The sequence below is a fragment of the Strix aluco genome, chromosome 2, assembly GCF_031877795.1.
Source record: "Strix aluco isolate bStrAlu1 chromosome 2, bStrAlu1.hap1, whole genome shotgun sequence".
NCBI classification, from domain to species: domain Eukaryota; kingdom Metazoa; phylum Chordata; class Aves; order Strigiformes; family Strigidae; genus Strix; species Strix aluco.
Genome location: NC_133932.1, coordinates 123,385,553 through 123,400,987, shown reverse-complemented (window position 1 = coordinate 123,400,987; position 15,435 = coordinate 123,385,553). Strand labels below are relative to the sequence as shown.

At 36.6% G+C, this 15,435-nt stretch overlaps 1 protein-coding gene across 1 annotated transcript in view; it reads left to right on the top strand.

Annotated features, from left to right (window-relative positions):
* Positions 1–15,435, top strand: part of ARHGAP42 (Rho GTPase activating protein 42) — a 175,770-nt gene that overhangs the window by 140,362 nt on the left and 19,973 nt on the right. Inside the window, exons 13-19 of the mRNA XM_074816203.1 lie at positions 816–878; positions 2,439–2,513; positions 3,198–3,282; positions 4,542–4,600; positions 5,407–5,512; positions 11,182–11,341; positions 14,364–14,508. Of these exons, the coding sequence (XP_074672304.1) occupies positions 816–878; positions 2,439–2,513; positions 3,198–3,282; positions 4,542–4,600; positions 5,407–5,512; positions 11,182–11,341; positions 14,364–14,508 (693 nt within the window). The remainder of the gene's footprint in view (positions 1–815; positions 879–2,438; positions 2,514–3,197; positions 3,283–4,541; positions 4,601–5,406; positions 5,513–11,181; positions 11,342–14,363; positions 14,509–15,435) is intronic.

Sequence of the window (15,435 nt, the reverse complement as noted above, 5' to 3'; positions counted from 1 at the left end):
GTATTAAATGAGTGTATTAAAGATACTATGAGATTTATGTGTATAATTGTATTATCATTATAGTAACACATATGTTATTAACATATTAACACAAATACATAAAAATAATTTAAATATATCTGTGGGTGTATGTATCTCAGAGAGAGAGAGAGAGATGTGTCAGATATGGACCTACATCTTCATAGGAGGTATATGTGAGACTGTGGAAATCTAAAATTTAAGCTGCTACGTCTGGTTTTTATATGATGGTGTTTATTTTAATCATGACAAATGTGCTTTAAGATCTTCTTTATTTAGCTAGTGAGAGCAGTGAGCATTGAAGATATAAAAATTAAAGAGAACTAGTCTCTCTTGAAATAAGCTCACTAATTAAACTCAGTAACAAAGTTTGTTTTGCTATGTTACCATTTTATGAATGGTTATGTGCATGTGCAAGGGACAGCGAATGTGGTATTAAAACCAGCAAATATATTCTGTTTATAATGTAGGTCCTGAACTCATAAAAGCATTTTCCTCAGTAGAGGAAAGGGAGTACAGTAATCTCCTTTAAAGCAACAAGCTTTCAGCTGTATTTGTAGAGGGGCTACTGATTTCTGAGCAAGGCAGTAGAATATTCTGCTCCTAATGATACACTAATGATTAGAAAGTTGGATTTTGAGTGCTAAGGATTTGTCCACAAGAATACTATTACAGAATAAGTGTCATAATCTCATGGATAAATGTGTATCAGTCCTTCTTGACTAACATGTAGCTAAACATGGAGATTTTGTGTGTTGAGTTAGAAAATAATTACTTTTTTTTTCTTCTTTTTATAGTGTTCTTAAATGAAGCAGGTTTCAACTTTGTGAGGAAGTGTATTCATGCTGTAGAAACAAGGGGTGTGTATTAAATCACAAATTATGTATTAGATTATTATGAGTATTTTTTCTCAAATATTACTTTGATTAATTCTACATGTTTTGCAGCCGTGTTTTGGAGTGTGCCCATCATTTGGTTTGTACTTTTCACATTTTATCTGTGTGCTTTACACATAAAACTGTTGCCACAAATTCCAACAACAGTTCCTAACATATCATTTAAGTGGGATTTTTAAACATTTTCTGTTGCTTAGACACTTAATACACAGTTGCACACATCTTTAGTCTTCAATTTGCGTGCACCAAATTGTGCTTTCTCTTTGTAAAACTATAGGGAGCCTCAGCTTCCGACTTTGGTTTCTGGTGCAAAACCTGAAGACCAAAACTACTCTCTGCTGGAACATCTTTTTGCAGAGCATAACTCCTATCATTTTGTTCACTTATTTTGCACATGGTTTATCCATTTTTTTAAATGTTCAGTAACTCGTTTTTGGTAGTGAGAATGTACAGAAAGAAAATAATAATCACTCTACTGATGAGGTGATATCTTGCAACTCACAGCAAGTTTTTAATTATCCTCTTCCAAATTAAGAGGTATGGCTTTATTGTCTTCCATAAAAAGAGGTAACCATTTCCTGCCCATGCACTGAACTCTTCTAATTCAAAAGCTGTGTGATCTGTCTGTGCAACATCGAGCATTGTCTGTGCATCATGAATTCAGTTTCACAGGTAACAATGTTGAGTAGCTTTTGAATCACTGCAGACTCAGAGCTTGCATTTTTTTCTGGGGAAAGAAAAAGGGTTTCAAAACAAAACACTTAGGTTATCTAAGTGTTATGTTGTTTTCAAAGGAAAAGTGAATAATTTTTAAATGGTAAGACCCGAAGTGGGGAGAAGGGAAAACTTTTAAATCCTGCTGATTTTAAAAGGCAGTTAAAAATGGTAAAATTATCATCGCTGGAATACTGAAATACTGTGTTGTGAATGTCACTCTAAACATTATTTGCTATTAGTATCTGTGCTATTAAAAAAAAAAAACAACTCGAACATTTGAAACTTATGGGTAAATTGGGACTTGACTGTCTCTCTTTTGTATGGGGATCCATGCATAACACATCAAATCTCAACTGCAGTGTTGCAACAGTATACAGTATATGTTTTTGAGTACAATCATTTCTCCTGTCAATGTCAATTAAATCTTAATTGGAAGGGATGATGGTCTAAGCAAATATAGACATGGTAATTCCACTGAAGTCTAGATAAGATAAACTTTTTGATGTGTAATGTGTTTTAAGACTGCTTTTGGGTCTTATTTTTCACTCCTTGTTTGCTAATACAGGTCATTTCTATGCAAAAGGATTCTGTTAATGTAAAACTATGATTAGTGTATAGTATGGTGTGGATTCAGTGGAATGCATTTGTTTACATCCCAGAAGAGAATTCAGTAGGGTAAAGCAGTACTCAAGAATGTAATCGTACAATTTTCCATAAATACATTTAGATGGCTTGAAAACATACATCAGCATATATTGAAATAACCATATTTTCATTATTTTCATTCTGCTTGTTTTCCCAATGTAGGTATTACAATCCTGGGGCTGTACAGAATAGGTGGTGTAAACTCCAAGGTGCAAAAGCTGATGAATACCATATTTTGTAAGTATCTGAAGTGAACCTTTGTCAGTGTGCAGTGTATGTGCTGTGCTCCCTTTTGCCTTAACTGCTGTGCTCAGAAGAGTGTGTCATAATATTTACGATTTTGTATGTGCACTTACTGCCACTAAATTGAGTTTGCAGTCTTAAAATGAGTGATCCATCTAACTAGTTTCTTGTGTGTGTTAGTATTCAATTGCTGCATGTAGTCATTGATAGACATGAGCAAATTACTGATAAAACGCTTTTCTTCTTTTAGCTTTGAAGTTCTATTTATTGGTATCTATTTGGCGTATTTCAGAAGCGTTCCAAAGCTTAGTTCTGTAACACAGCATAACTCAGTTTAACAGACAGTTGTTCTAGACTTTCACTTTTCTTGCTAATTTGGTGCTCTATTGCCTGTGTTTGAATGTCTAAGCCATATACATTAGTAATTCTCTGTTGCCTTGGGCACTTTGATACAGTGCGTATACTTAATGTTTACAGGTACTAAATATGAGTGCTAAATTAATTTTTATTTATATTTTGACAGACATTAAAAGATTCAAATTGATCAGATTGGTAGTGAAACTGGCTAATAAGTAAGCACATGAGTTAAATGACTGATCTGTTAGCTTCTGGTTTGCTGCTTTTCTAGTTAGTGTGTTACTCAAACTATAACACAATCATAATTCAAATTTCTACCAGCCCCTAAATCTCCTCCTGATATGGATATTGATATGGAACTTTGGGACAATAAAACAATAACAAGCGGACTAAAAAACTACCTCAGGTAAGTATGATGCTACACAATCTCAGTATTCTTTTTCTGGCCCATCAATCTTTTCCTTATTAATATCATATTACATTTCTTGTATCCATTAGCATGGTAATAATTGAGTATATTATTATCTTGCCTAATATCCCTGTGATTATGTGTAATAATAAATCTAAAATTTGGCATACACTTTCTGACTTAAGATAGTCATGCCTTATATAGCCCTAAATTTGACAGAATTTAAATAATTGCGTGGGGGTTTTTTAAATTTTTTGTGTTAACCACAAACCATGTTGTGCTCAGTCTTTCTTTTCTGAATCCTTTAAGCTGTGTGCCATCACGTTTCATGGCATCATTGTTGGAGCAGAATAAAAATCTCTGCAAAAGTATAGGGTTTTATCCTATGCTATTGGTGTCTTCACAAACACAATATCCCTCCCACACTATCATTTTCTCTTAAAATTTTTGCTAATAAGAGACAGAATTATCAAGAATTACGGTACTTCCGAGAGAACTCTTTTTTGGGTCTCAATATATAACATTCAAAAGGAACATAGTAAAAAGCATCAAATCCAGATGCCCTATTCCTTCTAAAAATCTAGATTTCCTAAACTGGTCACCCAACAAAAGGCAGCATCAGAAATCCCTATTCAATCTAGAAAATATGCCTAGGATTTATAGTGGAATGCCCATGTACACTTATTGAAAAGACTGACTTTGGTTGAAGAAATTTAGAATACATCTTCAGAAGCACAAATCATTGTAGATACTGTGTTTGTGAAATTAGAACGTGAGCTAGCAGTAGCTGTGTGTTTGTGTTGATAAGGTGATTCACAGTGTGCCTTTCAGAGGATGACTCTTCTAGAATCTTTCAGATCAGAATTTCTGTCCAAAATTTCATCATGTTTTTGCTGTTCTTGGGCAAAAGATTGCTTCTGCAGCCCACTGTACCATGTTCTGCAGCTGTATTTATTCCTGTTCTACACTATAGAAGCCAGAAAACAGTGGGTCTCTGTACTGAAGTCAGTGCTGGTAATATTTCTGTTACTAACTTACATGGTGACACCAGATTCAACTCAAAAAAGATTTTCAGACTATGTACATGACTGAGTTGCATGCTACTTGTCATCAGTCATTACTGAATTGAGTCTCCTAGGACATCCCGATACACATTGTGCAGACGTTGAGGGCTATCATAATCACAACATAAAACCCAGAAAGACTTTGAGTAATGCATTTCTTTAAATTTTCTTTTAATATTTTTTTACAACCAGGTGTCTTTCAGAACCACTGATGACTTTCAAGCTGCACAAAGATTTCATTGTTGCTGTTAGTAAGTAAAGTAATAAATGTACTTTTATGAAAGTGATATTGTTTCTAACCCTTTATGTCATCAGTTACTATCCTTACTTTTCTCCTTGGTCTGTTATTCAGTGATCCAGCCATGGATCCGAGTTCTTCCATGTCACTGTATGTGACAGCACAGTGCCACATGAAAGCCCTCAAAACAGAGACGTCACACTAGATGAAGCTGTTCAGTGGTTTGTTCTGATCTTTTTAGAGGTTCTGTGTGACTGCCTTGTGCATGAAATTTTGAACCTTGATTTATATGTTTGTTTGTTTTACATGGGCTGATAATTTGTTTATAACATTCATCCCTCTCATCCAGAGACCTTTATTTTCCCAGCTTGACTTGAGAAATTGGAGGGGGTGATAATTGTCTTCTTTTCACAAATGGAGTAATTAGATACAGAGATAGTAAGATTGTTTTTCTAGCAACTCCAGTTTAGAATTTGAAATAATTTCCCCATTTCCTCTTGCCTTGATAAGAATAAAAGACACTCAAGAATTTTAGATATTTAAAATATCAAGGAGAAGAATCTTGGATTTCACTGAAGTGGCACATCAGGTCAACATTGCCACTAATTTTGTTGTTTCCAGTATCAGTGGTAACTGCTTTTGGTGAGTTACTTGAAATACAGATTTCAGAATGTTATAAGTATAATCGAATTGTCCTCATCATTATAAAGGCTAATTGTGTTTGGCATGTGTGTGTTAGTGTACAGGCAGTGGTGTCATTTGTGTCACATCTTAGCACATGTTCTAATTTATCAACAATATTTGTTTTCTGTTTAATAGAGTCAGATGATCAGAACTACAGAGTTGAGGCAGTGCATGCACTTGTGCATAAGTTACCAGAAAAGAACAGAGAGATGCTGGACATCCTTATCAAGCACTTGGTCAAGTAATTATTTTTGATTTTTCTCTTTGGTGTTATTGTAAGATGTGATTATGTCTGCTTTAAATTTGTCAGTGTTGCTTAATCCATTCTCTGTGTTGAAATAATGTTGCTTGAAATCACATTTAATTTCTAAAATGCTGTTCTCAACATAGCTGAATACTCACCATAGAAACAAAATAAAAAATAACACCATAAAGTGTCACCAGGATGAGCAACTATGTTTATAAAATAAAACCACTCAATGTTTTCATTCATGTACCTACTTACTACAGGAATTGTCACTAATTAAATTTAAGAAACATCTAAAACTGTGCTAATGTTGATAGAAAACACTGTTTTGAATCTGACTCAAGGCCCCACACTGTTTCAGAAATTGAGAGTATACTCATGTGATAATACTTATCCTTCATGTTTGATCTTATTTTTCTAACAACTCTGAAGTGTAGTATCATTTGAAAACACTAATTTGAAGTATTATTTACATTTTTTCCAAACCCACTTTTGAATCTCCATTGTTTCATCAGCCTCTCTGTGTATTAATGTCAGATGGAAAAGATTTTGCATTTCTTTGAACTGATGACCTTTTGTCTTCACTGAATTACACTTAGCATGTGTGGTGAGACAAAAAAGTCAAGTTTTTATTCTCTTATGTCTCTCTATATTACTAGCTATGATTCCATACCATTATTACATTATAATTTATCCTGTTTATGCATCAAACATTATTCATGTGGGTTTTAGAACATCTTTGATCAGTTTTCACTGATACTTGCTGAATACTTTTTAATATGTATTATTCTTTCTGATTTAGGATGCTGTATACTTTTTAGTCCATTTAGCAATGATCTGGGAATGTGAATACTGAAACAGCAGTTCAGATAAGGCCCACATGACTGAGATATGTAGAAGACATAAGAGAGGAGTCCATATTGTTTTCATTCCATTCATTACATCCCAGCTATTTTGCTTTTTTTGATCACAGCTTGATCTACAGGCTGCAGTAAGGTGTCTACAGTGGAGCTTAAAGCAGTTTTGCTTCTTCTTAATAGATGTGAGAACTATAGATGTGAGAAATTTCTTTGATAGGAAATTATTTAAGCTGATAAATTATTTTTAGCCCTTTATGTCATAGCCCTTGGAGAACTAACATGATAGCAAGCTGCTGTGAATGCTTCCATTGCAAAAACTGATTAGGCAGGCCTTGCATCTCGTTATACATGGGGTGACCCAGAGAATCAGATGAAAGCAAGTTTCATAAGTTTCCTTACTCTCAGAGTTGTTTGATGAGCTAAAAAATATGCCTATTGCTTTCTAACCCTCTAAAAAGTTAAAACATTTAATGAGGGATTAATGATTTTGTATAAACTGCTAGTCTGGAAGCCCCAAAACTAAAAACATGTATGCATAGGAACTGACTGACTTGTACATAGAATTAGTTGTAGGCAGGCATTTCTTTCTTGATCTGTTTTCCTGGCCTCTTTATTCTCAATGTGACCTCAGATGCATTTCCAAAGAAAAACATGCCTGTAGTATTCCCTTCTTTAATTGCTCTCTTTAACTCTTGCCTATCTCATCTTTGAAGTGATTCTCATTTCCAGTACATGTAATCTTATGGTTTTATACTGAAAACCTTCAGTTCTTTTCTTTCCAGCATTCAATTCACCACTTCTAATTTCTCATACAATTTGCCAGCTGTTGTTTATGCTAGCAGTTTTAATGAGACTGAATTCAAAATCAGCCTCTTGAGTGTATTAGTTATCTTTCTTCCTCATCTTTTTCCCACCACTGTGTAGATTTTTCAATCAAATGGCAGATAAAGTGCCTATTTTTATGAAAATGGGAAAATATGAAAAAAAATCCCAACCTCCTGCTTCTTCATTCTTTTGTTTAAAATCCAAATTTCAAAAAGTACATCCTTTCCCTATCTTTCTTTTAGCTGTTCAGTTCCTTTATGTATGCTTTTGTGTCTAGGTGAAAATATTATACCTTTAACTATGGGTTATAAAATAAGGATAATATTATTTTTTCTTGGTTTAGGTCTTAAGGTCTTTATGTCTCTGCCTACCTTGACTTTTGTGTCACTGTGCAAAACTGAATATGATCTAGATATTGTGGGATGTAGATCATACTGAAGACAAATAAACAAAAACAGCAAATCCTGAAAAGTACCTTACAGAGAGGTGATACTGCATGAGTGTATACTAAGTCAGCAGCTAGGCAAACACGGGAAGTTTGGTGTTATTTTCACATAGGTAACTCATTTTTTGTTTTTAAACCTTCCTAGTTGTCATGGTTTGAGCCCAGAGGGCACCTGCTCCCTCACTCTTTCCTCTTTGGGGATGGAGAGGAGAAAGTAAAACAGAAGGCTCAGGAATTGAGACAAGGACAGGGAGGGATAACTCACACATTATGGTCACGGGCAAAAGACAGGGGAAAAATTGGGGAAAAAAAAAGAACATCAATTTAATTGAAACACCACCACCACTTAATTTTCCAATAAAACAGAGTAAGACAGTGAGAAATACAACCACATCTTAAAAACACCTTCCCCCACCCCTCCCTCTTCCTGGGCTCAGCTTTGCTCCCAATTTCTCTCCCTCCTCCCCCTCAGCAGTGCAGGGGGAGGGGGAATAGGGGTTGCAATCAGTTCATCACCCACTCTCTCTGCTGCTCCTTCCTCCTCAGGAGGGGGACTCCTCACACTCTACCCCTGCTCCAGTTGGGGTCCCTCTCACAGGAGACAGTCCTCCACGAACTTCTCCGACGTGAGTCCTTCCCATGGGCTGCAGCTCATCACGAACTGCTCCGGTGTGGGTCCCTCCCACAGGTTGCAGTCCTCCCAGTGAGGGACTGCTCCAGTGAGGACTTCGCTCAGAGTTGAGGCCTTCTTTGGGTGCAGCCACCTGCTCCAGCGTGGGGTCCTCCACGGGCTGCAGGTGGGCATTTGCTCCACCGTGGACCTCCATGTGCTGCAGGGGCACAGCCTGCCCTCTCACCATGGGCTGCAGGGGAGTCTCTGCTCCAGCACACCTCCCTCTCTTCCTCCTCCTTTTTTCCACTGACCTCAGTGTTTCAGTAGGTATCCCCATCACAACTCCTTCTCTCAAGTCCCTTCTTATCACAGAGGTACAGCCACCATCGCTAGTTGTCTCCACCTTGGCCAGAGGCAGGTACAACTTGGAGCCGGGGGAGCTTCAAGAAGCTTCTCACAGGAGCCACCGCTGTAGCCCCTCCCCCACTACCAAAACCCCACCACACACACACAAACCCAACACACTAGTCAGATTCATGTCTAAAGAATAAATTGTTCTTTGGTATGGTTTAATAACACCATACTTTTCTAAGGTAGGTAGTGGGGAGTCTGCAATCTGGCATTATCAAAAATATGGTGATATATCAAAGAAAGAGCTTTTGAGAAGAAAGCAACTGTACCTTAATGAATGCCTTACAGCTACCTGAAATGCATGATTACTTTGGCCTGTATCTATTCAGTAGCCCAGCAACAGTAGGACTAGGTCAGGGGAAATTGGCTATCAAAATGATTCATTTATATGCCTGGGGTTTTTCTCTTTTGCAAGAAATTGAGCCTTTGAAATGCTTCGCAGAAAGCCCTTTCTGGTTGCAGTGTTATTAAATTCACCATTCCGTTTATTAACCAAGCTACCAAATTTGTAACCAAGGAAACCCAAATACAGGACAAACACTACTTTCTCTCTTATGCTAGAAGACTATGTTTGTGTAAGAGACCTTAACAGTTACTGTGTAGCACAGAGTAACATTGCAAAGGGTTATTTATTTTAGATTTTTCTAACAAGTCTAGAGATGAGTAATTCAAAATTCCTTTTTCATTAAAATACTAGTGGAGTTCCCAAACAACCCTTAGTCACCTAAGCCAAATATAAGATCCATTACAGAGAAAATTAGATTAAGATAATTGGCTAAAAATGTGCTTTAACAAGGTAGTCATTTTCATCATATGGATTCCAAATAACAATCTCTGCCAGTGTGTCTGAAGTAAAATTTTGGAAAGTTTTTTTGGCATAACTTAGTGAAACAACATAGGAAACATGTAAGAAGATAGGCATTGATTTTCCTGCAGTTTATTGTTTCCAATACAAACCCCTTTCCCATACTTCTGCTTCTCAATGTAAATGGGGTGCTAAAATGTTCCTGTTCCAAATATGAGGGGAGTATTACTTCATTATAGAAGTAATTGTACAGTCTATGTCACTTTTATTCCAAGATAATTCTGTGTATCTTTAGTGCCTACTCAACAGTGATAACTGAGAGTAAGGGTAATGTGTGAGTCCAGACGTGGGTTTGATCCTGATCCTAACAAAATCCCCCAGTTGCCTTTGTCACTGCCTTTCTAACCTTTGTAAGGGGATAGTATTTGTGTTATTTGCTATGAAACTCTGACATCATATAGGTCATTTTGCTAATGTTCGTATAACATGTTAGGAACAAATCAAGCTATCTAAGAATATTATTGGAAGGAAAATGTAGCTGATGTCTCCATAAACCTGATTAATGAAGGCTGTCAGAGAAAACCAAAAGATAAAGTTTGATCCTATCTGCTAGTCTTCCAGTATTTTATAGATTTTACTGTTTCTTAATTTTAAAAGGTACAAGAATTATTTTAATTATGTAGGAAATGGCTAAAAAGGCTCAGCTTGGCAATGGTAGCAGATAGCAATGAGAAGGAAGAAGAAAATGTGAACAAGTGCCTCAATAACTAATTCTGTTTGGTAGCAGATCCAATAAAATTAAGCATTAAGGCAATTATAGAATCTTTACGTGGCATGATATTTCTCAAACAGGAGGCAATAGGGCAGCTGTGACTGGGGAATCACTGGCAGTTATTTTGAAGGATTTATGATGGTATGGTTTTTATTTGGCAAATCTTATAAGGAGAGAAAATAGGCATTGAGGATTACTGATTGATGGTTTTCATTTTACTATCTGATAAATGGGAAAAACTAAGTTTCTGAATTCTACGTTAAGAAAAATGACAGAAAAGGTACAGTAAGTGATAACAGAATATACAGAAGTAAAAGGTTAATATATTTTAAAGCTAGAAGGTGTCATTATGATCATCTAGTGGTATCTATACCACAGAAACAATGATTTCACTGACCCCAGTGATCCCGTGTTTTCAACATATTAATAAAGAGATCCTATTGCAATTTAAGTGTTTTCAGTAACTAAGTTTCTTTCCTTTACATGAAAGCTAAGGTATATGGTTGACCTCTGTTATCACATAGTATTTTCAGTCAATCCAACATCAAGTATTTAAGTTCCTGTATAATCATTGGAGAGAGATAGGTGCCTACCTTAAGATTCCTAAGCGTTAGATGATCTGGATCTCGCTGTGGAGGCCTTCAAAAATAGTTGCTTTTCCTTGTCAATTATGTCAGGAACTTAAATACTTACTCTAGGAAGACGTGCTCATTATCCATTAAATTATTGCAGGATGGGAGCCTTAATGGAAATATAGTAGTTGTACTATACTATATTTTGACTCTAGTAAAAGTGAAAGTTTTAAAAACATTTTTAAAGGGGAGGCATGAACTTGGGATCTTGTTAAAGAAGTAGACTTAACAGGCTTTTGCCTGTCGGAATTGTAGTTTAGCACAACAATTTAATTGCATATTGTTTGTGTTCATTTAAAGGGTATCATTACACAGTCAGCAAAATCTAATGACTGTATCCAACCTTGGTGTTATCTTTGGACCAACTCTGATGAGAGCCCAAGAAGAAACCGTGGCTGCTATGATGAACATTAAGTTTCAGAATATCGTCGTTGAAATTCTGATAGAGCATTATGAAAAGGTAGAAAGACATTATCTGACTGTTTTGTGATGAAGTGGAACTAAGATCTCATTTTCATTGCCATCATTAAGTTCATAATAAGAAATCCAGCATTTGTAAGAAGGTCATTGATGGAAAGTATACCTTCTTCCCACTCCATGCTATGGATCTGTATTCCTAGCAAGTCTTTTGTGGCTGTGCAAGGTACAAATCCAAGGCATAACCTCCTGTGCTTTGAAGGAGTTCCTCTGATTCTTCAGTTGCTTTCTGAAGATTGCTGTCCTTCTTATATCTGGAAACAGAATGAGAAGGTCATAACTTTGCTCCCAGCTTCTCCATCTCTCATGCTAGCAATGTATGAAGGTTCACTCTGGGTAAATGCATAGATTCTCCTCTGAGTGTATCAGGTCAGAGACTTTCTGGCCATTGCTGTCCTTTGGGGATATGCCATCTGCACAGTGGAGACCTAGTCTCTCCTGACGTCATGAAACCCCAATCATCCTTCAGTTCCTCTTTTCATGAGCAGCATCAACGTGGATCCCTAGCAGAATCCCCCATTTCTGTGCAGTGTGTCATTTTTCATTTGTGTAGATGCTAGATGAAGAGTAAAAAATCAAAAGTAAAAAATAATGTATTTTAGATGAGCTTTTATTCCTAGTTACAGTTTTTAAGCCCATCGTGTCTTTGTGATTTAAAAGTTCTTGAATACTCTGGAACAAACAAACTTCTCTAGGTACTTCTTTTGCTTTGAAGAAAGGCATGTCTGTGACTGCCTGGTTTATTTTGGTTTCCCCAAAGAGACCAGTGACAGCAAAGGTCCATCTCAAACTCTTTCCTGGAACACTGAATAAGAACTATTTCAGGGCTTGAGAAGGAAAATCCATGAAATCTTAAACACTTTCAGTCACTACCATTGAAGGTATCAGCTTCACTGGAAAGCCTCCTCAGATTTTATTTTAAACTATTTGATTTCAGAACTCATCAGAACAGTCAAGACCTCCTTACTTGGTCATCAAAAGAAATTTTATTTAGGGGATCTTTCGTTAATATATATATCACCTTCTCGACTAACAAAACAAAGTGAAAAAAACTTTGGGTTTCTTCCGTTTCACATTACTCAGTGTAGTGGTTTAGTCCCTGCTGGGGTCTGAGGCCACGCGGCCACTGCCCCTCCCCCACAAAGGGAGTGAAATACAAAGCCCCGGGGCTGAGATAAGGAGAGGTTTAATGCAACAGTGCAACAGCAACAAGACAAAAACAACAATAACAATAACAGTAATAACAATGAACAGAGCAAGATATCTACCGATACAGCAGTGAGAGCAGAGAGATGGCATAACACACGTGTTAACCGATTCTCCCTCGCTCCCGCGCTTGGGCGCCAGGAGGTGACGTCAGCATGGTATGGAATAACCCGGCTAGAGCTTCCCCCCACTGCTGGGGAAACTTAACCCTATCCTAGCTAAACCAGGACACTCAGCTAAGGGGCAGTTCCCAGGTAGTGCCAGGATCCCCTGCACTGGTTGGTCAGTAAGTACTGACAGTACTGCTTTGTATTATCAGTTATATTTCCCAGGGACTCCCCAAAGTTGGTATGATACTGATAGCCTCCTTGGCTGTAACTCGAAAACATACATATTATATGTTTCCAAAAGTGAATTTCCCCTCCAGAAAATGACCAGCTTGTTCAATACAAAGACCATGGCTGCACAACCAAAATCACCCTTGCTCTATTTCTCTGTCTACAGACATGTTTTTGTATTGATGTGCTACTCACTAATGCTAATACAGTATTAATGTACTTCAAGACCATCTCAAGATGTCCATTAAAGTATTTTCTACTGTGGGAAGTGTATTTGCTTTCTTCCACTTCTGTGAATGGCATGGAGGTACCTTTTCATTGTTCACTTCATCCTCTTCTGGGAGTGCCCTATTGATGGAGGGTCCAGAAATCCTTGCAGAGACATATTTTGACGTTGCATGGTATTTTAACCTACAACACTTGGTCCTGTGGAGACTGGACACTTCTGATTCCTTCTGTAGCTTATTCAGGCAATCTTTCTCTGTAAAACTTCTTCTCCATTCCACAGAACTAATTCCACTTCCTTCCACAGAATGCCATAAGAGATACTCAGTAGAGTTTACAGTCTACACTGGGAGGAATAAGTGAGAAAGAAGATCTGGAATTAAAACCTGCAAATCTTTTAGCTATATTTTTTGCTTTGATCATCCTCCAAGGCAATTACAATTTTTACTAGAAGTATTCAAGAAGGTTTTTAGGGCTTTTTAAGACCTCTGCTGCATGTGTCTTGGATATTGCAGAACAGGTGATACAAATTCAAGTCAACCAAATTACTGGACCTTCTGCACCTTTATCAGCAAGAGTTCTTAAAAAACTTACGTGTACCTGTGTCAGATTGCGATAATCAGACACCCATAAAAATTTCAGTTTTTTCTGCAGCAATGAAGTGCAAAATTGACCAGTGGTAACGGTGGTATATAAAAGATAAAAACCAGAAGATGCTCCAAATATAAAGATGTTCCTGATCAAACTTGACTTGTTTGGCAAGTTAAAGTGGTTTTCTGAAATACAAACTGGATTGTAGTAATTTACGACTATGACACATTTCTATGACATGCAAAAGCTTTCACAGGAACACACAGAAAAAATTAAATCTTTTCATAATATTTAAAAAATACATTACTTCTTGAGCAGGAGTTAGTGGTAGGCACCTATTGTATGTTTTACAATTTAGACTGTTAAGGACTTCTTAAAAAGGCTAGAAAGTAAAACTACTTAAACAAATATTTTTATATAATTCGTATAAATTTTAAGTACAGCTCAGTATCGTGCTTCTTGGATTGTAAAATGAGATCAGAGCAAAGGTTATATTCTATGAATTTACTCTTTTGTAATGTGTGAGACTATTACAGAAATATTTTCAGGCACAGTAGTGAGGAAAACAAATGTATTAATAATGGAAGTGTAAGAGTACTCTATTGTTTATGGGGTTTTATTTCCCTTTTGTTTTTAATCATGCAGATATTTCACACGGCACCAGACCCCAATATTCCTCTTCCCCAACCTCAGTCCCGATCAGGTTCAAGAAGGACAAGAGCAATTTGTCTCTCTACAGGTTCACGTAAACCCAAAGGAAGATATACACCATGTCTCGCAGATCCTGACAGTGAGTTTGTCCTTGTTATTGGTTATCTTCTTTTTTATGTCTTGTCTTTTAACTTTCCTGAATAATATCCAATACATATTGTATTCCAATAATTATAAGTATACCTGCTGGGGTTTCATCAGCTTTTTAGCCTCTCTGAATCATAGCCACACTGTTGAATGACTGCATTCCTTGCTTCTCTCAGATGAGGAAGGGTGTTTGCTTTTAGGCAAGTCTTGTATTGCATACCGTATTCAAAAATCATTTAGAGTAGACTTTATATTCTAATCTAAATGTAGTCAGCTTTGGAACTCATAAGTTCATTATATGAAGTTCGTCTCATTTGTTTGTAAGAGTAGATTAGTAAGGTTGTGAAGCTGTAAATAGAATCTTTCCTCTCCTGTAATTCAGTCAAGGTCAGAAGATCAAAACCATTACTTGGCTTTTTTCACATGCATGAACCTGTGGTCATTGGTTCAAAGTCAGCCACTGCCTAGGTTGCCAAAACCACTGAAAGTTTGTTAGTTTTTCTGCATTAGAAACAAAGTAATATTTTGGGGAGAAACTGTGTACGTATCATATGGCTTACTGTTTAACAGCAGGGAGTTATGTTTATAATTAATTGCTGCTTAGAATGCTTATTCATTTTCATGTAGGTGTGACTGTTAAAAAGTTTCACTTCATCTTCATATAGTGGGCCATAATTTTTTTACCTACTAACCGTACCAGTAAGAAGTATTGAAACTTAAACAAAGATTAAGTTGTTAACAGTTCCACTACTACAACAGACTTCCAAAAGAACTTCTGTGTCCCTTGGTTCCTCAAGGACTGTTTTACATGAAACTGGTGCAGTAAATTAATCCACAGTTAAGGTTTATCTGTCTTGAGGATCTGTAGTAATTCTTAAGTCTGTAATGTTAGGAAATGTATCTTCAGTATACTCTTGCA